At 38.7% G+C, this 22,665-nt stretch overlaps 1 protein-coding gene across 2 annotated transcripts in view; it reads left to right on the top strand.

Moving 5' to 3' along the window:
* Positions 1–19,582, top strand: part of LOC149184581 (OVARIAN TUMOR DOMAIN-containing deubiquitinating enzyme 2-like) — a 96,350-nt gene extending 76,768 nt beyond the window's left edge. Inside the window, exons 3-8 of one of the 2 annotated variants that reach the window (XM_089417617.1) lie at positions 833–941; positions 18,210–18,301; positions 18,498–18,560; positions 18,764–18,882; positions 19,058–19,133; positions 19,243–19,582. In XM_089417617.1, coding sequence (XP_089273743.1) covers positions 833–941; positions 18,210–18,301; positions 18,498–18,560; positions 18,764–18,882; positions 19,058–19,133; positions 19,243–19,299 — 516 coding nt within the window. In that variant the 3' untranslated portion in view covers positions 19,300–19,582. The remainder of the gene's footprint in view (positions 1–832; positions 942–18,209; positions 18,302–18,497; positions 18,561–18,763; positions 18,883–19,057; positions 19,134–19,242) is intronic. The other variant, XM_089417618.1, reaches the window with a different exon arrangement.
* The last annotated feature ends 3,083 nt before the right edge of the window (positions 19,583–22,665 follow it).

Genomic DNA, 22,665 nt, shown 5'->3' with positions numbered 1-22,665 from the left:
TGGACTTGCAACAATTAATGTAGAATTTGACACAGAGATCATAAGCCCATAAATTGGTCATGCAGTCAAAAGATGATGTCTCATAAAAGGATACATGGTAAAGGTTTACAGTTAGATATAATGAATTCCTTGGGAGTTGTCACACGTGATTCACCCCATTCTATTCCAACTTATAAATTAAAGTAGACAGGCTAAGCTTAACACTATTCGTGCCTCAAAAACCTAACCTAGATAAATATGAAACTCTAGTGATATCAGAATTTTTGTTAATACTTATTATATATTATTGTTCCAACTTATAACAAGTTTGCTGGAGAATCGATATGGAGTAGCTCAACCGAGTGAGTGTGATATTTATTTCTTTTGTTTAAGGTATCTTCACGAGTAGGTTATGACTATTAAAGGTTAATGATTTTTGCTATTAAATTTGAATGGGTTGTTATTGAAGTTTGTTACGAATATAATTTATATAAAATAAAATAAATATAAATGAATAAATAGTAATCATAATTATAGTTAATTAATGATTAGTTAATGAAGAGGCATGTTTCTAAAGGACATGACCATTCATTGAAAGGGCACCTGCCTAGGTATATAAGCGGGCCCTCATTGTAACATTCAATCATCCTTTTACATTCATCTTATTAATAAAAAATATTATTTACAATACATTGTGTATTTTACATTTTAAAGTACAACAAGCTACAGTTTTGTTGCTACAAAGTTACATTGTTGTTAGATTGTCATGTCTTTGTGCAACCTAATTGTGTATTGCATATGACTTCATGACTTGTCCCTTCATGAGCTGTACTAATCTAGCTGTCAATTATAGGTAATTGTCACAGCAGTTGGAAGTGATACTGCACATTATAATGAAGCATTCTTGGGAAAGCCAAATAAAGAGTATTGTGCATGGATACTGGATCCTGAAAAATGGGGTGGTATGTGATTCTTGTAGATATGGATATTTCTCATCTCTATCTCATTTTTTGCAATACTTGGGGTCATTTTAATCAGGTGTTTTTATATCAAGTCTAATTGTTAATTACATTCTTTACATAACTTCTAAACTTTGTGACGTTCTCGTTTTGTAACGATTTGATTAATTGCATATTGTTTACCACTCTATTTCTAGTAGTTTACAGAAAAATACAAGGTACTTATTAAGAATGGTGTCTAAATTCTTTTGTCATAAGTTCCTGTTTCCCCAGCAAGATGGTTAGAATGAAAAGAAGATTCAGAGGCGACATTTGCAAGAAGTGAATATGCCTCTTTGCCTGTTTATTCCACTTTTCTATGTCTTAACTAATAGGAGTCACAATTTGGAGAGTGATACCATGGTTGGACATTTAGATCACTCTATATTAAAAATGGCACAATTCTCCTGTTTACAAAAGAAGAAAATATGTTGATGTCCATGGAGCATAAAAAATTTGGTTGGAGAATGAGGTCTTTCTCTGTTTGATATTCCTTTTAGCAAACAAACTGATCCGTGATGCATCCTCTAGGTGCTGGATATCTAGTTTTCTGCATCAAGTTATTGGTAGAGTAGTTCCTTGACTGCCCAAAATGTGCTCAATCTTTAGTTGTCTGTGTTGAAGAATGTAATTAGTGTTGGTCTTCATAATTGTACTTGAGTCATGATGTAATCTATTTGTTAAAATAATTTATTATTATTATCATTAATTTGACTTATTAAAGCATGGGTTTCATGCTTGGGTCAATGGTCTGTAGGTCAAAGCACCCATTGAGTGCCCTAGGAATTTTTGAGTCAAATTTATTATGTAAACCCTTCTTGGGATCATTTATTTTGGTCATGATGAACCCTCCATCCATCAACAACTCAAGTCGGCCTCAAAAGCTCTTAAATTGACCCTATCTACAAGTCGGCTTATCAACTATTCATGTCGACTCAATTATAGACAGAAACAACTATAAATACCCATGTAAACTCATCCCAATTGGAGGATGTTCGGATGGATTATAGAACAATGAAGTTACATGACCAAAGTTACCTACAACTAAGTTACAGGACCAAAGTTACCTACAGTTGCAGGTCGAGGTATGCTACAGAACGGAGGCTAATGTTGCAGGTTGAAGTTGCCATTGCAGAACGAAGGCTAATGTTGCAGGTCGAGGATGAAGGCTACTATTGCAGAACAAAAAGGACTGTAACCCTATTTGGTTAGTTTGATGGATGGAGGGGTAAAGTCAATGGTCTTGGTTATCTCATCTTGATTTGAATCTACTGAAGGAAGAGTTCTTGACTGGGTTTTCCCCTCCATAGGGGTTTTGCCCTAGCTGAGTGCCTACATTTGGTGTCTCCTTGTTTTTATGGTTTTGATAGCTGTTTGATGAACAAAGAAATAATAACTATAAGAAGAAGAAGAAGAACTTAATTAAGAAATCACAAGCATCTATCAAAAGAAAAGAGAAATCAATATAATAAAGATCCGATCTCATTACCCTAGATTTCTCAACAGTCTGATCCTAATTCATACCAATTCATATTGGCCTAGTGGACTTATCTTTCTTATCTGAAGTTTCAGCTCTACCCAGAATCCTGTGCATTTTGCTAGAAATCTATTCCTTTTGGGCATCTTGTTTGCTACTTGTTATCCACCAAAAAGAGGGTAATGCCTAGGAGAATTTTTTTCTCCTTTTTGGACAGCCAGCCAGCCAGCCAGCTGCCCTATATGATTGGCACATATCATGATGCTAGGATCCTACACCTATTGATCTAGTCAGATTTCTCTCCCATCAGGCATTCATTCTTGAAGGAAAGTTGGTCATCCATCGGTAGGTACTTTAATCATTTTCACAATCATGTTCTTTCATTTAATGTTACGAGCATACTAATATAGATCACAGGGAAAACTAGATAATTGACCGATCTTGATTATATTCTTGTTCCCCTACTTCACCTGGGAGATTAGTCTTTGACTCTAGTCTAGGAGGACCTCCTCTGGGGCCTTGGGGTTTTTACGAAGGGCACTACTAGGGAAGAATTGATTGATGTAGTGTGTCCAAGGTAATGCATACTTATCACTTTCCATCTTGCCCTCTTATCCATCTCCATCTTCTGGTTGGTGGTCGTTGGTCATTGGGTTTGACACCCTTCATCCACATATTTGAATTTGGGCCCAAAAATTGAGTCAAGGGGGTTGATGTATCTAAAAGAAAGATAAAAGCATAGAAAGCCGCAATGAAAGAAAAATGTAAAATGCAAAAGATGGCTGGAACATTATTTAGCGCATAGGCAAAAGCGTAACACGATCTCTACTCTCCTCATTAGCCATCGCCTAGTTCCTTAAGAATTTAATGCTTTATCCAAAGGAAGGAGCTCTTGAAAGACCCAACCCCAATGAGCAATAAATTGCCTTATCTTAAAGGAGTATTGGAAAAATTCAAAAATCAATCTTAGGCTCCTAAGCTATCCACCTAATAAAGATAAATCATAAAGAAGTAGAAGGCACACCAGAGGGGTGGACAGAGCAGGTCGAGGAAAATAGTAACTCATGCCATGCCAAAACGATTTCTCCTTCCTGCATCTATGCACTTAGGATGTTGGACCCCCATTAACTCGTCACATGGCTATGGCACCTACCTTGAAGTCTTTCCCACTTCCCAACCATCACTATCACACATACCTATGGATTGATGGGCTAACTTGGGACATGTCACTCCCTTTGGAGACTGGAAACACCTAATAGGTTTATTGACATAATTATCCCAAATATAAGTGAGGTAACTTGTTACATGTCCTGATCTAATTAGGCATTTGAAGGTGAGTTTTGTGTGGAGTATTCTTGTGCCCCTAACATTAGATATCGTCCACTATAATGCTCTAATGGCTATTGTTTCTAATGATTATTGACTTCACTTGATCTTGAGAGGTTTTTGTCCAGTGGTATTAGTATAATAACAAGGACCCTTTGAGAGATGAGCTTGCTCCTTTTCTGCAACATTTAAGAGGCCATTTTACTCCATCCAGAGCAGTTTTGACCTTGATGAGGTAGCGCTGCCCCTTGCCTTCCAGAGACGAGTGTTGGGATATGAGATGCTTCCCCATGGTACTTCACTCATGAGTATCCCAGATGTTGAAACACTGAACCTATAAGGTTGTACACTAAATTTATTGATGACATGCCTAGATGGACCCAAGACACCCCTAGGCTGGCCTTGACACTATTTGATGTGCGTTGCTTGTTCTGAAGCCCAGATGATGGTTGGTTATCCATGAGGTGATATGGAAGAGCTTGCACATCGCCTTTGGAGTCGAACGCTTGAGTACGATGGTGCCACATAATTCCTTTTGCCCCTAGAAGGGTGACATAGGGTGCAATTGGGATGACATCATGGTTTTGGAGGTATACCCATGTATTTTGATCTTTCCTTGGAGTATGGGGCACTCGTGATCCTTTTGTCACTTGCTTGTGGTGTATTGAGCATTCATGGAGGATGACGTCATAATGGAGAACGTCATAATGGGTTGTTTTGACATTTATTGTTATGTTTTTGAGCTATATTGAGGTTGGCTTGTGACCTCGCACTTTTTGAACACTTGAGCAAACTTGTTTCGGGGCTTTGCTTGTAAAATTATGAATAAGGTCTTGTTATACCTCATATAAATAAAGGTAGCCTTATTTCATTTTTGATAATCACTCGCTCATCACTCTGTTCTCTCTAAAGAGTGCCAATTAGTCTTCTTGTTTCTACTTGGGCGAAATGTGATTTTTTGCAGTGCAAGTTTCTCTTGGAGATGGTTTCCTAGGATTGATTGAAGTGTTTCTCTTCGGAAATTTTGTAAGATTACCACATATCTTCTATATTTTGCATATTGAATTTATGTAGTATGGTTTCTAATTTTGTCGTGATATAATTGCTAAATCTATCTTGAAATCTTGCTCCTTTATGATATGTGAAATTGTTTTGGGAAACCTTTTAGAGAACCGTGTTACCGACCAAAAGTGGGTGACCCCTAGGAGGAAATTTTCTCCTATTCATCTCTTCCAGCCAACAAACTTTGAGAGCCACCTTATAGCCGATGTGATGTGCCATTCATATCTCCGCCCCCTGCATCAATCATATGCCCCCTCGCCCATTTGTCAAGATTGCATGTTGGAAGGTGGGCTTTTGGTCAAAAGGTACTATATTCATTTTGTATATGAGTGCTTATGCTTGTTTGTATTTTGGGAATTTGGCATGAATTGTGGGGTGACTTGGAAGAGAGAAGGGTCTTAGCTGTAGTCTTGTTCCCTCACCTTAGATGGGGGCTTAATTTTCTATCCTATTCTTGCAGGACCACCCTAATGGCCTATCGATTTAGAAAGGGGTACTACTTGGGAATCCATGATTGAAATAATGTGTCCCATATTTCCCTTTTCCATACTTATGTTGATTTAGGGTAGCATCGGATGTGCTCTAGCCACGAAATTTGGTGGAGAGATTGGGGCACATAAGATCTCCAATACCCAGAAAGGGTTTGGGCAGATTCTAAACAGATCAGGAGATATTAAAATAATTAATATTTTTAATGGAGTCCCTAAGTCTAAACTTAGGGAAAATAAAATGTTAATGTGTATTAATATAAATCTGTGTTAGAATGGTCCAAAAGACATGGATCAAGCCAGAGCTAATCTTAAATGTTGATTAGGGGCTTAATCTTCGCCGTTGAGATGTCAACAGGAAAAGTATAAGAGGAGGCTTGAAGGGCACTTGGAGAACACACTGAGGGAGACTAGTCAGTTCAATTTCTGGAGTGGGGTTTGCTGAGAAATTGAACCAGTGGTCTGGAGAGTAGTTAGGAGGCAGCAAGTACGGAACAGAGAGACGGGGGATCAGTGCAGAGGCAGAAGTAGAGCTAGAGGAAGCCACGCAGAGGCAGAAGTAGAGCCAGAGGAAGCCACGTAGAGGCAGCAGAGATTACGCAGAGCCAGAAGGGCCTGCGTCATCCACGCAGAGGCTGTAGGAGTGACGCAGAAGGCTAGAGAGGCTGCGCAGAGCCTCAGTAGGCTGATGCAGAGGGTTTCAGGCTGACGCAGAGGTCAGTAGGGCCTACGCTGGATCAGAAGAACTGCTAGAAATTTGTCTATCTGTGGGTAAGCCAGTTTGGCACCCTGTTGTATTAGAAAATTGCTAAATAATAAAATCCTCCCTCGCTGCACCAATTTTCCCACATTGTGTTTTTCTAGGGACATTAGTCCAAAATAACTGTGTCAATGTGTGCATATGTTTGTCTCTGTATTACAATGTGATATTTGCAGCAGTATTTATTTTAATGTTTGTTGAAGTAATTTCATGAATAACTTGTGATGAAATAAGTAGGATAAGTAAATCAATTGCTGCAGTGATAGAATTTTCACATGGTATCAGAGCAAGTAATCAGAGATAGAAAGGGAAAATCAGTTATGAGTCGAGACCATGATGCAGAGGCATCCACCTCAGGGGACTCTCGTAGATTTTCAGAAGATTTCACAAGAGAGAGATTTCGATTTCTCTATGTTGGCTTCCAGGTTGGAAGAAGAAATGGCGTGCATGACTAGTGCTACATCATCAGAAGTATGGCATATAGACAGTGGAGCCTCGTGGCATATGACGAGAATCAGGGAGTGTTTCTCAAAATATCGTGAAGAGAAGATGAACTTTCAGATCACCATGGGGAACAAGGCAAAGTGTACTCCAGTAGGAAAGGGTACCATAGTTTTTTCAGACAGAATTGGGAGAGCGGTTTTGTGCCACAAATGTACTGCATGTACCAGGATTGGGGATGAACTTATTTTCCGTGTCATAACTACAAGGCAAGGGCTATGACGTCTACTTCATCAAGGAAAAGGTATACGTCAAACACCCAAGCTGGAAAAAGAAAGTGTAGATCGGGATCAAAAGTAATCGGTTGTATAGACTACAACTAGAATCTCCAATGGCACTAATAGGCAGTCATGGGGACAAAGACCTGAATGAACTATGGCACAGAAGGATGGGTCACTTGCACCATGGAGCTTTGAGAATTCTTAGGAGCACTGTAACAAGAGTTCCGGATCTGAGTACGGAACGAGATGATGTATGCAGGGGATGCGCTCTAGGAAAGTATGCCAAGGCGACATTTCCTAGGAGCAACCACAGGGCCAAGAGTGTACTAGGATTGATACACTCAGATATCTGCGGACCTATGTCTGTCAAAGCTCTCAGTGGTGCCGAGTATTTCCTTACCTTCATTGATGACCACTCGAGGAAAACTTGGATCTATTTTTTGAAAACCAAGGATGAGGTTTTCTGTCGATTCAAGGAATTCAAGGCTCTAGTGGAGAATCTAACAAGTAAGAAAATAAAAGTCTTGCGCTCAGATAATGGTGGAGAGTATGTCGATAAGGACTTCACCGATTATTGTGCCAAGGAGGGCATCAGAAGGGAGTGGACAATTCCCTACAATCTGGAGCAGAATGGGGTGGCAGAAAGGAAAAACAGGACTATTGTAGAGGCAGCTAGGGCCATGCTATATGATAAGGACATGCCAAAATTCCTGCGGGCGGAAGCATGCAACACAACTGTCTACGTTCAGAACAAGACTCCTCATCGGGCATTGGGCAAGATTACTCCAGAGAAATTCTTCACTGGGAAGACACCTAAAGTCAGTCATTTCAGGATATTTGGGAGTTTGGCATATTGTTGCATACCTGAAGAAAAGAGGAAGACGCTGGATCAGACTGCAGAAAAGGGGTATCTGGCAGGATATAGCGAGAACGCTAAGGCATACAGGATCTATCTTCCAGTGAGCAGGAAGGTAGTAGTATGACAAGATGTAAAGTTCATGGAGGACAGAGGCTTTAGAAGATCTCGCAAAATTCCTTCCAAGGAGTAGTCGAAAGAGGATCCGTTGGTCATGCCTCTTCAACCAACGGAAGTGAAGAATTCTTCCTCAGGACAGGAAGATTCTTAGGATGAGGAAGATGAGCGAATAGAAGAACTTGTTGGTAGAGGAAGAACCAGCAGGGAACTTTGTCAGATTCTACGTGATGCAGAGAACTTCATCGGAGAGCCAAGGAACAGTAAAAGGGAGCGAAAATAGCCAGGCAAGTATTAGGTGTTAGTAGCTCAGGATGGAGAGCCTATCAGCTTCAAGGAGGCAGCTCAGCATCAGGTCTGGCTAGATGCGATGGTGGAGTATAACTCCATAATGGTAAACGATGCCTGGGAGGTGTTGTCAAGGCCTCAAGACAGATCTGTGGTAGGTTCGAGATGTATTTACAAGATCAAATATGCTGCGGACGAGAGTATTGAAAAATACAAGGCTAGGTTTGTGGCTAAGGGTTATGCTCAAAAGGAAGGGATTGATTATGAGGAAACCTTCGCCCCGGTAGCTAGGTATACATCTATTAGGACCGTGATATCTCTTGCAGCCCAGATGGGATGGGAGATCCATCAGATGGATGTCAAGACAACATTTCTGAATGGGGTAATAGAAGAAGAAGTATACATTGAACAACCAGAGGGCTTTGAAACTCATGAGAAGAAGTCTCATGTATGCAGACTGAAGAAAGCCTTGTATGGGCTGAAGCAGGCACCAAGAGCATGGTATGGTCGAATAGATGGCTACTTGCAGAAGATGGGGTTTGTCAAGAGTGACGTGGATCCGAATCTCTACTATTTGGTCGTAGAGAGCGAGCCACTTATCTTAGTATTATATGTGGATGATCTCTTCCTGACAGGATCATCCAGACTCATTGAAGACTGCAAGAACAATCTAGGCACATAATTCGATATGAAGGATCTGGGATGAATGCACTATTTCCTAGGGTTGGAAGTTTGGCAGCAAAAAGGAGAAATTTTCCTTGGGCAAGGAAGGTATGCTACAGAAATCCTGAAAAGATTCGGGATGGGAGACTGTAGACCTATGGCTACGCCAATGATCACCAACTGGAAGAAGATTGATGCATCAGAAGACAAGGATGTCGATCCCACCCTATACCGACAGCTCATAGGGTCCTTGATGTATCTAGTCAATACCGGGCCAGATATTTGCTATGCTGTCAACACCCTCAGTTAGTTCATGGTGGAACCAAAGAGGGCTCACTAGGCAGCAGCCAAGCACGTTCTTAGGTATTTACAGGGAATAGTTGATTATGGGCTCTTGTACAACAAGGGGAAGCATATCAAGTTGAGTGGATTTACTGATGCAGATTGGGCAGGAAGTTCAGTGGATCGGAAAAGTACCTTTGGGTATTGTTTCAACATTGGATTAGGAATGACCTCCTGGTGCAGTAGGAAACAGAGGTTCGTGGCTCTGAGCTCGTTTGAGGCAGAATATATGGCAGCAAGCAAAACTTCGTGTGAGGCCATATGGCTTAGAAAACTGGTGGTAAACCTATTCAGAAGAAATATGGAGGCAACTAGGATCATGTGTCATAATCAGAGTTGCATCAAACTCTCTGAGAATCAAGTATTACATGATAGGTCGAAGCATATTGAGCTACACTCCTACAAGGGAACAAGTGGCAGATATCCTCACCAAGGCCCTTGGAAAGTCAAAATTTGACTACTTTAGGGAAAAGATGGGGATGGTAAAGAACCCCTTTCAGAAGTAGTGTGTTAGTAGCACAAATGAAGAGGGAGTTGCAGTACAGATGCAGTGTTGAGAGAAAGGACCAACAGTAGCACAGATGCAGAGGGAATTGCAGTGCGGATGTAGTGTTGGAGAAAGGACCGGCAGCAGCACGGATGGAGAGGGAGTTGTCGTACAGATGCAGCAGTGGCAGTAGCAGAGTCATGGGGAGCAGTACAGGAGGCAATAGTGTAGGGGATGTTGGGCAGGAAGGCCTAGCATCAGCACAGGTACCAATGCCGGATGATCAGAGTAATACTCAGTGAGGAGTATTGCTAGAACACAATCCTCGTTAAGAGGGAGTGTTGATTTAGGGTAGCATCGGATGTGCTCTAGCCACGAAATTTGGTGGAGAGGTTGGGGCACATAAGATCTCCAATACCCAGAAAGGGTTTGGGCAGATTCTAAACAGATCAGGAGATATTAAAATAATTAATATTTTAAATGGAGTCCCTAAGTCTAAACTTAGGGAAAATAAAATATTAGTGTGTAATATGAATCTGTGTTAGAATGGTCCAAAAGACATGGATCAAGCCAGTTCTAATCTTCGCCATTGATTAGGGACTTAATCTCGGCCATTGAGATGTCAACAGGAAAAGTATAAGAGGAGGCTTGAGGGGCACCTGGAGAACACACTGAGGGAGAGCAGTCAATTCGATTTCTGGAGTGGGGTTTGCTGAGAAATTGAACTAATGGTCTAGAGAGCAGTTAGGAGGCAGCAAGTACGGAATAGAGAGACGGGAGATCAGCATAGAAGAGGTAGACGCAGAGCTAGAGGAAGCCACGCAGAGGCAGCAGAGACTGCGCAGAGCCAGAAGGGCCCGCGTCATCCACGCAGAGGTTGCAGGAGTGACGTAGAAGCTCGAAGAGGTTGCGCAGAGCCTCAGTAGGCTGACGCAGAGGGTTTCAGGTTGGCGCAAAGGGTTTCAGGCTGTAGTAGAGGTCAGTAGGGCCTACGCTGGGTTTAGAAAAGCGCTGGAAGTTTGTCTATTTGTGGGTAAGCCAGTTTGGCACCCTATTGTACAAGAAAATTGCTGAATAATAAAATCCTCCCTTGCTACACTGGTTTTCCCACATTGGGTTTTTCCGGGGACATTAGTCCAAAATAACTGTGTCAATGTGTGCATATTTTTGTTTCTGTATTACGGTGTGATATCTGTAGCAGTATTTATTTTAATGTTTGTTGAAGAAATTCCATTTCTGCTTGTCAGAATGAGATAATCTTTATATCAAAATTGGACCTCTCGAAAAGAGGAATCCAATGCAATAATCATCTCCATCATATAAGAATCATCTCCATCATATGAGCTGTCCTAAGGTGGAATTTGGCCCTAGTTGCCAATTTTAACATGCCTTAATTGCTTATTGTTGCAAAATCAAGGGCTTGAAAGGTGGGGACAATCTCTACACAGTGTAAAACTATACAAGGGCAACTTACACAATTGTTTTAAAGTGTTCTTTTGGCGTTTTCTTCACAATTTTATTCTCTATCCAACATTCTTTGTTTTTCCTATAGAAACATGCTGAAACCTTCTGTAAAACCGTTGGTTTCACATGCAATTTCTGCACATTTGTACTTTAAACAATTTAATAACGAACTCACCTCTCCTTCCCGATTCTCGTTATTCTTTGCTTGCTGGGGATTAATTGCGCAAAATCTGGGTTATTATCCTTCTGAACTTAACAGTATAAAATGTCTCCATTTTCGAGATTATCTTTCATACAGAAATTTGGCCCTGAGATGGCAGGATATGGTTTCTGTGCCACATACTGTTTACTGATATGTCATTTGTTGCCATTTTCATAAAACAGATCTAAAAGTTACAATTCAACCCCTGAGTCCTAGTTGAGGGTCATCTAACCCTTGACTTGGTTCATTGGGAAGATTTTTTTTTGGTGTGGTTCACAGACACTCTGGTCATTGGGTGGCCGCTATGCCCACGGAAATATCTGAGCTGATCAACCCCGAAGGGAATCAAGCCCCTCGGCCAATAACTAGGCCTAACCCCAAGGGCTTTGGGGAGAATTGACCTTGTGACCTCCCGATCGGCGAGGCACTGATTTGACCAGTTGAGCGAACCCTTGGGGCTTGGTTAACTGGGAAGTTGTAAAGTAGATGGATGGATTTTGTCATTGCTCAGGGAATTAATGTTTTTCGTCATCTTATAACCTCATTGAGGGTAATAATTCTGTAAATGTATAGAAACTTAAAAAGAAACAAGAAAGATAAATTTTATTAATGTCCACAAGTGAACTAAATAGGTGAATGGGTCTACAAAATATGAGTCACAATAGTACTAGCAATTGCCCCAGAAGGTGCAAAGAGACACCGGTAGGATTATTAAATTGTTATAATTTCAACGAAACATGTACATTTGATCCAACATTTTTAAATTTCAGCATCGAAATATTATCAGAGCCTTTCAAGGGGGAATGCAGCAGTAATTAATAAAAAAATTTCAATTAAACTGCTCAAACTACTTCCCCGAGTACATGAAAACTGCAATCTCAGCCCATTAATTGATTAACTTTACAGTGAAATTATACTAGTCAATATGAAAATAGCACAATCAATTTGAGAATATAAGTAACTTCCTCAAATAAATAAAAATCTTAACTCATTTATCCATTTGGATCAATGGATAACTGTAAAAATGGATGAATAGAAAGCTAAGCTAGCCCAATCAAATTATTAGCTGTTTCATTTTAAAATATAAAAATGGATGAATAGAAAGCTAAGCTAGCCCAATCAAATTATTAACTGTTTCATTTTAAAATATATTTAATTTGAATTATTGAAATTATAGATATCAAATAATTAAAAATTATATAAGATAAAATTTTTAAATATTTAATTTAACATTTTTACACACTGTTTGTCAAAAAATATTAAACACGAGGATGCAATGAGTGTATACTTTAGTTATTATGCTTTTATGCTATTCATTATATATCATAATATTTGCATCCAACCAATAAGAAGAAAAATAAGAAAAGGTAAGGAGGGGGGTGAGTTTGTATGTTCTGAATGGCTTCTAATTTTTCAAAAGCTGCACACAAACTTCCTTGCTCGCCAAAAGTCGTGGGGTACTGAGCAAACATGTGCTCTTTGACATCTTGCCTACCTGTTGGTGCACCAATCAAACATGTTGCTTTTGACATCCTGCCTGTGAAAATTAGATGTTACATTCAACGTACGTCGCTGATTTTGGTGACTAACTGTTTGTGCCGAAAACACAATGGAAATAAGAATTGCTCAAAGACTTCGTGGAGTCTAGTCTTTCTTCCAGTGATAACTTCCAACAGTATTCTCTTTTAGGCTATTGTTGTAGCACCGTAACACATGTCGACGACTAAAGGCACTAAGCCGCAGTTTACAGTTCAAATTTCCTTATCAACGAATGTTCAGTGTAGGTTAAATACTGGATAAAAGACAAGGACTCCACAAAATCTCTTGGCGTGAATTGTATGGAAAGTACTCTGGTCGAAAGGGGTAGTATTACTTTGGTTCATGTTCTCACCACCATCACATAAGTACTTTGACTTCTTAGTTGTATGAATATTATATTAGTCTGAAGATGGCTGACACAGTTACTGATAAGTAGTTTGGTCAAAGATGACCAGGTTCTTGTCTCTCATGAGTCACGATTCCCATATAAACAAATAATTAGTTACTATGCTCACACAAATACTTAGATGCTTGAATTGGATGATAAATTTTATCGTCAAAGAGGGTAGGGTTACCGAGTTTTGTGGTCACTGACTATAGGAGCCACTCACACCATATTTATCCAAGACTCAGCCAATTGTTCAGGATGTTGCTTGATCCAGCCAACAGAGTAGGCAAGCTGGTATATAATCTTCCGTGTCTAATGTTAATGTTTATTGTCATTAATACTCACGTCAGTGATTTTGGCCCATTACCTGCACTTTTTTGCAATAGTAATGGTTTGTCGGCAGATGGAGTGGCGCTTTTAGAAATCAAGTCATCTTTTGTAGTTCCTTTGAATGTTCTTTCAAGTTGGAGAAACGACAACTCTTTTGATGTCAATTTGTGTAGCTGGGAAGGAGTCCATGCAACAGTTATAGAAGGCGGGTCACATCAATTTCCTTGCCATATAATGGGCTCTATGCCCGTCTTTCAAGTGCAATAGGAAAGATTGTTTCCCTGGAGAAGCTCCAAATTTCAAGCAATAGGTTATCGGGTACAAAGCTTCGAGAACTCAATGTTGCCAATAATTTCTTCACGGGCTTCATCCCTGTGGATATTGCAAACTGTAGAATTCTTATAGTTCTGAATATCATTACCAACAATATCAGTGCCGACAATATATCAGGTATTATTTCGCCTGCACTGGGTAATCTAATAAGCCTGACTACGCTCTTGGTGGATACAGATAATCTCAATGGTATCATTCCTTCGTCAATTGGAAAGCTTGCCAATGTTGATACAATCACCACATACTCCAACTATTTCAGTGGCTCTCTACTGCCCAAAATCACCAGTTGCAACCTGCTGCGAATTTCATATTTCGACACTGCGGGATTGCAAGGAAAGATTCATTGGGAAATTAGGAATCTGAAAAACATTGAGAGATGACATTGTTCCAAAACTATTTGACCAGTACCATCCCTTCTCCATCGCCAACTGCAACCACGTCGAAGCCATTGCAGTTTATGAGAACTCCATAGAAGGTACGATACCATGGGAGATAGCCTTGCTGGAAAATTTGAGATATTTAGGAGTTTATGAAAATCATCTTATGGGCTCCATCCCTTGGGGGTTTTTCACTAGACTATTGAAGTTGGAGGCATTTGATGCATCCACCAATAATTTGACTGGGGTTATACCATATGAAATGGGCATTTTGAAGAATTTGAGTCTTGCACTTAGATTCCAATAACATGTCAGGGTTGATCCCCTTATCCTTTGCTAATCTTACAAACCTGCAGGAGCTAGATCTATCTTACAATAATTTTGAAGGCACTTTGTCTGAAGGACTTGGCCTTCTTCCCAATCTGATAAGGTTGTATCTTAGTGAAAACATGTCTAAAGGCCCACTGCCTGCTCAACTTGGAACATTGGGAACCTGGAGAAGCTTAATTCATACTCCAATGGATTGAGCGGATCGATTCCCTCTGGGCTATGCAACGGTACCTCTTTGATCCGTCTTGCCATCTTCAATAATCAATTAGAGGGGAACATCACTAACCTTCTACAATATTATGTCTCACTTGAACGCATTCGTCTGTAGAACAACCTCTTTACAGGTTTCTTACCAGGTAATATCTCTAAGCTTTCTGCATTAGATTACCTTGACATTTCTTTAAACAACATCCATGGAAGTATACCTTCTTCCCTGAGACAAATGCAAAATCTTACCAATCTCCTCCTTGCGGACAATAATTTCGTCGGTGTCATTCCTCTAGAAATAGGCAACTTAACTAATTCGCAGGTTTTAGATCTTAGCGAAAACTCGTTACGGGGAAGAATACCTGCAATTTTGGGCCATCTTGTGATGCTGTTGACATTGAATTTGAGTGTAAACACATTGACAATAGGAATACCTTGAAATTCACTCGCATTCCAAAAATGGAGCGAGTTCTTGGACTATGGATAAATGTCACACGTGTAGAGCTATTGCACATTCCATTGGACCTTAGGCTCTCAACTAGGGGAAAACCCATAAACTCTTCTCTTCTTAGAATTTGCTTCATTTGAGATACAAAGACCCAATCCCTAGACCAAGTCCTTCTCCGAGTACCAAGTCGGCACTTTCTCAAGTCCTTTTATTTTGCACCAAACTGCTACACCCTGTGACTTCGACCTACCAATGATAGTACTGTTATTCGACCTACCACTTCGACCCAACAACTTCGTCATTGTAGCTTCTTGAAAACCCTAATATAGCCTCCTCCTGAGACCTAATTAGAGCAAGACAACTCTCCCAATGTCAATGAGGTCAACATAAGGGTTTTCCCTCTTCCAGTTACCAAATTATGCACCTCGTCCTACTGCACTTGAACCTGCAACTTCGGCCTATTTTTGCAACCCAGAAACCCTAGAATTTCGCATGCGTGAGAGAGATAGAGCCTAAGAAAAAGAAATTTCGTCCTTCTAGCTTCTTCTAGACCTTCACTCTCCTTCTGCCTTTTCCAACTACAGATCAAACTCTTTCTTGTAGATCAAACTTGTGAGTGATTTTGTCTCAAATGAAGTCGAGCTGTTCCTTTATATAGCCTGCTCAAGTGGTCGAATTTCCTCCTTTAGGCTGACTTGATGATCCCAAGGCCAACTTGTACTTTTGGAGATTCTAAGACTTCCTAGATTCAAAAATAATTCTTTTTGCAGTTACAAATTGCCCAGAAGAGTCTTATAAACATGATGTTGACTCTATTGACTAATGACAATAAATCCTAAGACCTAACAAACCCTAAAAGCATGAAGAACGTGATTTTACCTAGAAAACCATCAATAATGAGCATGAAACCCATGCTTTAATAATAATAATTTTCCTTTTTTCTTTTCTTGTTTGTTACATAGGATACATATCGAAATGAGTACAACAATTATGAAGCCTGAAACTATTTACATTTCTCAATACAAATATGCATGTTTTCATATCTTCTGCAATTAATTTGGTATTTTAGATGTTTTTTGAATATATATATATATATATATATATATATATATATATATATATTTCTGAAATGCTTTGCTTCTGAAGATTTTTGTGAGAGAGGAATTAAAAGTGTATATATATACACACACGCTTCTGAAGATTTTTGAAAGTTCATACTTCCGAATATATATATATATATATATATATATAGATGCTTCTGAAATGCTTTGCTTCTGAAGATTTTTGTGAGAGAGGAATTAAAAGTGTATATATATACACACACGCTTCTGAAGATTTTTGAAAGTTCATACTTCCGACTCTTCACTTCCAAAAAACGTCCCCGCCTCGTGCAACATTGACCTTAATTATGATTCATTGACGACGATGAAATTAATGAGATAACTTTTCACTAGCTGTAGTTTAAGATATAAGACAACTGAATGTATTATTGTACTCGTCTTATTTTATTAATAATTATACATACTGGACCGTGGATTGTAGGTTGACCTGTGTGGCTTTTATGTTGTGATTTGGGTTCACTCAAGAACATCAATACATGTTAGCCTTCCGTGTATCGGACATGAAAATGTGAAGTGTAATGATCTTTTCTGTATGTGTAGATCTCAAATATAGGATCAAAATAATAGTTACTAACCTTAATTATGATTCATTGAGAGATGAAATTAATAAGATATTTTTTTGTAGTTACAGTCTGGATATAAGACACGACAATTCATGAATCATTATTGGACTTATTTTTTCTTATTATACAATTAATTACTCTGAGTTGCATACTCGAACAATTCCTCATGTGTTCTCAAAGGTCTCTAGTATGGTCATTTACATGGTCTGTATGTAGAGATTTCTCCGCTGATGAACAATTGTGCAGCTCCACACCCACCTCCCTCACAAGTCTTGAACTTTTGGGTCTTTAAATGGGTATCTCTAAGTGTCTTCCGGGAATTGGCTAGCTTCGTTTTTCTTAGATTGATATTGCAAGTCAAGCTTATTATTGAGAACTTGTTAACATTTTTCTCCAAATTATATTCCCACTGGAAAGGCTTATTTTACAATCTTTAGCATCACCTTCTTATCTTGAAGTGAAAATAATTGAAATATTCTTCTTTTTCTTTCAGTTTGTACTGTCTGATTATTACTTTCTCTGAATAGAGTATTAGGAGAGTTTCATCCGTCGGTTCCAGGTTTCCTCTCAGGATTTCCCTGCGAGGTCCTCTCAGCCCCATATATTCTCCTAAGGGCCTTTTTTGGCAGTGCATAGGCCCCAGTGAATCTGGAGCTTCCTATACTGCTGTGGTGGTGTATACGGGTCTCAAAGTTGCTTTTTCTTCTTCTGCTTCTCTTTCTACTTCTACTGTGACTGGATTAGGATGGATGTAATCACTTACACTTATAGCTTCTAGAATTGCTTATCACTACCAGTGTACTTTTGAGTCCTATTGATCTACCTTCTAGGTAATTTCGGGAGGTTAATAATATTATCTTTTTTCTTATTTCCATTGGCATAGTTAAACATCCCAAAGAAGTAACTTTTGCTTATCTATTGAATTATATACTAGTTGGGCATGATTTATACTTTTCTTAGTCTAATCATTTCCATTTGTGTACATTAAACATATAATCTTACATTATTTCCATTGGCAGGGTTAAACTTCCCAAGATTAAAACTTTAAAAAGTTACTTTTGCTTCTCTCTTGAATTATACGAGTTGGGCATGATTGCATTTTTTATTAGTTTAATCATTCCATGCTTATGTTTTCGGCAAAGATGGTTGATTTAAGATATTCAAGAATAAATATTGGAATTTAAAAAAGGACAGTGGGAATGGTAAGCCAAGTTTCTCATGCGGTTACAAGATTAACCGTCTATGATTTCATTCTGCGGTCAAGAACCTTAATTTAGTGCATGATTATTTGTTATTAACTGAAAAGGTGATCTTCCTGAGAGTTATCTTCCTAAATTTACAGGTGCCATTGAGCTGTCAATTTTAGCAGATTATTATGGTCGTGAAATTGCAGCATACGATGTCCAATCATCCCGTTGCGACCTGTATGGCCAGGTGTTTTTCTTACCCTTGTTAAGAGGTGTGTCTATAGAGGCATATCTCTTGCATTGCATCTTACCTTGACGTTTTAGATACCAGTAGAAAGGAAGATTAGAAGGCGTTTCTTTTTAGATTTGCAGCTGCATCTGCGCTAATCTTATAAATGCTGAGCATGATTTTCTATGTATTTAAGGGCAATATTGCTTGACAGGGAAAAGGCTACACAGAACGAGTCATGCTGATTTACGATGGCTTGCATTATGATGCTTTAGCTGTATGGTACAATTAAACCATTTGTTTAAGTCATACTTTTTGATTTGTTGATATAAGCTATTGAATTCTCAGGATTGATTTCTTGTTCGCAGATCCACTAGCATTCCTACTAGCATTATATTCACAGATTCCGATTAACTTTTCTTCCTAGTTTATCTTGATTTGATATATGATACGAGTAACTGGCTATGCTTTTGTTTGCAGATGTCACCTTTTGAGGGTGCTCCTGATGTAGTTGACCAAACAATTTTTCCTATTAATGAAGATGGTAGCATTGGTGTAGCTGAAACACTTGCTGAGAGTCTGGTTAAAGAAGAGCAAAGGTGTTTTTATCTTGTTGGAAGGCCTTTTTCTTTCTTTTCATCTTATTCTTTTGGAGTTTTTGTAAGATCTTACGTAGTAACAAGAACATCTTGTTCCTCATTGTTCTTTGTAGTTCAAATGCGTTTTTATTCAGCTGATAGAAGATAATTTATCTTTATGAACTTGGTTCTGCAGGAAGAGGAGTTACACAGATACAGCAAATTTCACTTTGCGATGTGGGGTCTGTCAAATAGGAGTAGTAGGTCAAAAGGTTTGAAACAATTGCAACTTTTGCATCTACGTTACCTTCCGATTTTGAAGTTCTATTTTTGGGGCATATTTGGAGGGCCTGATTTCTCCTGTTTTAATTTATTTTGTAGGAAGCTGTGGAACACGCCCAAGCTACTGGCCATGTTAATTTTCAAGAATTTAGATAGTAGTTGCTGGTCCCCAGTCATTGCGAGTCCCAATAATTCTTCATACTGTTGCCTCTCCATTGTCCAAGACCACAGTTGTCCATGTCTGAGTTCTGTTGTATGTTTGAAGTGCAGCTTTCCTTTGATTCATAATTCTAATGCTACTTGAATTCATAATTCTGTCACAGGTGTGACTACATAGGTCCACTAAATATTGGTTTTATATGAAGGCTGAAAGATTGATTTATTGCTATAAAAGGCTCAACGGTTAATTGTTTGTTATATGAAAAGTGACAATTCCTCACCAAGGCCTCAATTATTTGCTCCCTGTCTACATGAATGTTCTTTCTTCAGTGCTTATTATGGTGCTCTACTTTGATATTGTAAGAGGCTTCTATCATTCGTTAGAAACATATAGACTCTGGTGTACACCATGCTAGTCTTTCCAATATACAAATTTTAGTAAAACGTTTTCTTTAAACTATTAAGATGAGTAGTCCTTGTTATATTGCCAAAACCCCACTTTTAAAAGGATTATAAATTGGAAAAATAACATTTTTTTTCCAGGGAATACCTTGTGAGGAAACTCTTGGGCATTTCCTCACATTCACAGATGGTAACCAGTGCAAGCCTGTTGGTGTTGATTACTGTCCCTGTCTCAACAGGGACATTGAGTGAGGCATGCTACAGTAGTAATCAATGCACAGAATTGACCACAAGGCCTCATGCATGAGTTCAAAGCACTCAACCACTCTAGCTAGCTCACCAGGTTCAAGGAAAAGAAATAAATACAAAAGAATTTTTATAAATTTGAAGACTTTGCACTGAATATAACCTTGGGTTAACCTGAGTAGTGTTTAATGATTTGACTTTGAAGACATTGGACTGAATATAATCTTTATTCTTTGAATCATGGAATGACCTGAGTAGATTCTAGTGATTTCACGGCTATTGTTTATATTGATTCATATAGCCCAAAATACAATCTTTATTCACACACAACCACTCTAGCTAGCTCACCAGGTTCAAGGAAAAGAAATAAATACAAAAGCATTTTTATAAATTTGAAGACTTTGCACTGAATATAATCTTAGGTTAACCTGAGTAGTGTTTGATGATTTGACTTTGAAGACATTGGACTGAATACAATCTTTATTGACTGAATAATAGAATGACCCGAGTAGATTCTAGCGATTTCACGGGTATTGTTCATATGGCCCAAAATACAATCTTTATTCACTGAATCATCCAATGGCCTGAGTAGTTTCTAATGACTTTACTTTTATTGTCTATATTGATTCATCATAGTCCAAATTTATATGGAGATGAATATTAATTTTCTTATATAGAAGTGTAATTATTGACCGGTTAAAAAGATGCAATACGAGGTATCTCAATTTTATTACGAGAGTTGATGATTGAGGAAGATTCCAAAGATCCAAGTATAATCCTGGAATGCAAATTGAGTTACTATCATATAAATTGAATGGATTATATTTAGAGTTGGAACTTGATCATAAAATGCCAAATTGAACTGTGGAAATAATCAAAATTAGATCAAACTGTTCAATTCGGAACCTTAAATGATTACAGGAAGAACCCCCGTTGTTTTTTTTTGTTTTAGGATGAGTACGAAAAAAGCATAATTTTATATTAATATCAGATATTGAAGATAACAGATGCCTTCAAAAGTTCACAATATATGAGCCCCATCAGAAATGCCAAACCACAAGCCCGCTGAGAATTGACAGTGTCAAGTGGCATGTAAAGGGAAATATACAGTCCATAGTCCATATACATATTCAGATTGAAACAAGCATGATCAAATACATGCCAGAAACAGCAAAACAAAAGATGCCCTCAGTACATAATCCCTCCATCAAAATGTCTGTACAGTGCGAATAAGCAACATTTCTTCGTCAGTAGATGATAAGAAGCAGATAAAAAGGTTAAAAGACAAGCACAGTATAATTTTTTTTGCAAAATTAAAGGGAAGGTGGAGGAAACTTAGCTAGGGAAGGGGAAGTCCTCAACATCAATGTTCTTCTGGCCCAGGGAAATAGTTAAGTGCATTTTTCCAGTGGTGCCAATTAAGCCCCTCTTCGATAATTAATCTGCATCCTTATTTTGTTTCCTGTCAACATGCTTGATAGTGGAATTGTTGAGTTCCATCCATAACAATTCTATCCTCGTCAGCCATCCAAGTACTAAGAGATTTGTGATTTTGCTGATCCCATAATATGATCGACTATAACTTTTGAATCTTCATGGATGTGAATGAGAGGAATATCCAGTAAAATTGTGAACCATAGAAGGCCCCCTAAGGCCATTACCTCAACTTTAATGTTAGTGCCCTTGTCTTCTTGCCAGAAAGCTCTGCAAATCAGTTCCTTCAAGATGGCAAGCCAAAAACCAAAACCACATGTGCTGTTGTGTAGCCCCATCAAAAAAGCCCATAGGGTATATCAGTTGAACTTTAGTCCTCTTGTGTCTAGGGACCTTGTAGAAAATGTCATTTGTGGAATATAGAGTGTAGCAGATGATAATATTTTCAATAACCTTGTAGAAATTCTCAGTGCAATTCTGAAAGATGTGGTTGTTTCTCCACTTCCAAATTTCCCAAAAAAGTATAGGTGGAATGATCCTCCATTCAACCTTTTGAGATCTCCACCATTGTAGACAGTCCTCAATGCAAACATGTTGGATATATGGAAAGCCAAAGTGAGAAGAGAGTCCTTTCTAGACCTGAGTAGTGAGAGGACAAGTGAGAAAGATATGGTTGTTGTTTTCAGATTCCTCTTTACAAATAGGACATATGCCAGGTCCATGCCATTGTCTCTTTTGCAAATTTTCCCATGTTAGATTTTTGTTATGGAAAACTAGCTAGGTAAAGAGTATAATTTTGATGGGGATTTTGGATTTCCAAAAAACAAATAAAATGTGTTTCTTAGTCAAATTTGAATCCACGGAACAGAGAGAGGGGTATATATCTGCCACATTAATGTTTTCTTTCTTCATCTTCCTTGACCAGATTAACTTGTCATGTCTTTCAGCTTATCAAATCCCAAGTTGTTTCATCCCAGCAATTATGCGCTCCCATTCTAGGTCCCAATGACCAGATAAACCTAATTCCTAAGCACACTTCCAGATAGGATATAGACCCCTCCAAATAGAAATGGCTTGACTCTAGAAGAAAATGCCTCTTCTATTAAGGGCATCTATAAGCTATTCCGGGATATTGTCAACATCACCATAACCTAGGACACAACCTTCGGCAGAGTAATCTTGGATATTTTCGTAAGGTGATTTTTTTTTTGCACATGATTTCCCCCCAGATTAAATTAGCCATAACCCGATTGAGTGAGAGGATGATAGCAGCAGGAATGT

The sequence above is a fragment of the Pinus tabuliformis genome, chromosome 3_2, assembly GCF_031772625.1.
Source record: "Pinus tabuliformis cultivar Carrire ecotype Pingquan chromosome 3_2, CPIR1, whole genome shotgun sequence".
NCBI classification, from domain to species: Eukaryota; Viridiplantae; Streptophyta; class Pinopsida; order Pinales; family Pinaceae; genus Pinus; species Pinus tabuliformis.
The sequence above is the reverse complement of the archived record's forward strand: the minus strand, read 5'-3'. Positions and strand labels throughout refer to the sequence as shown.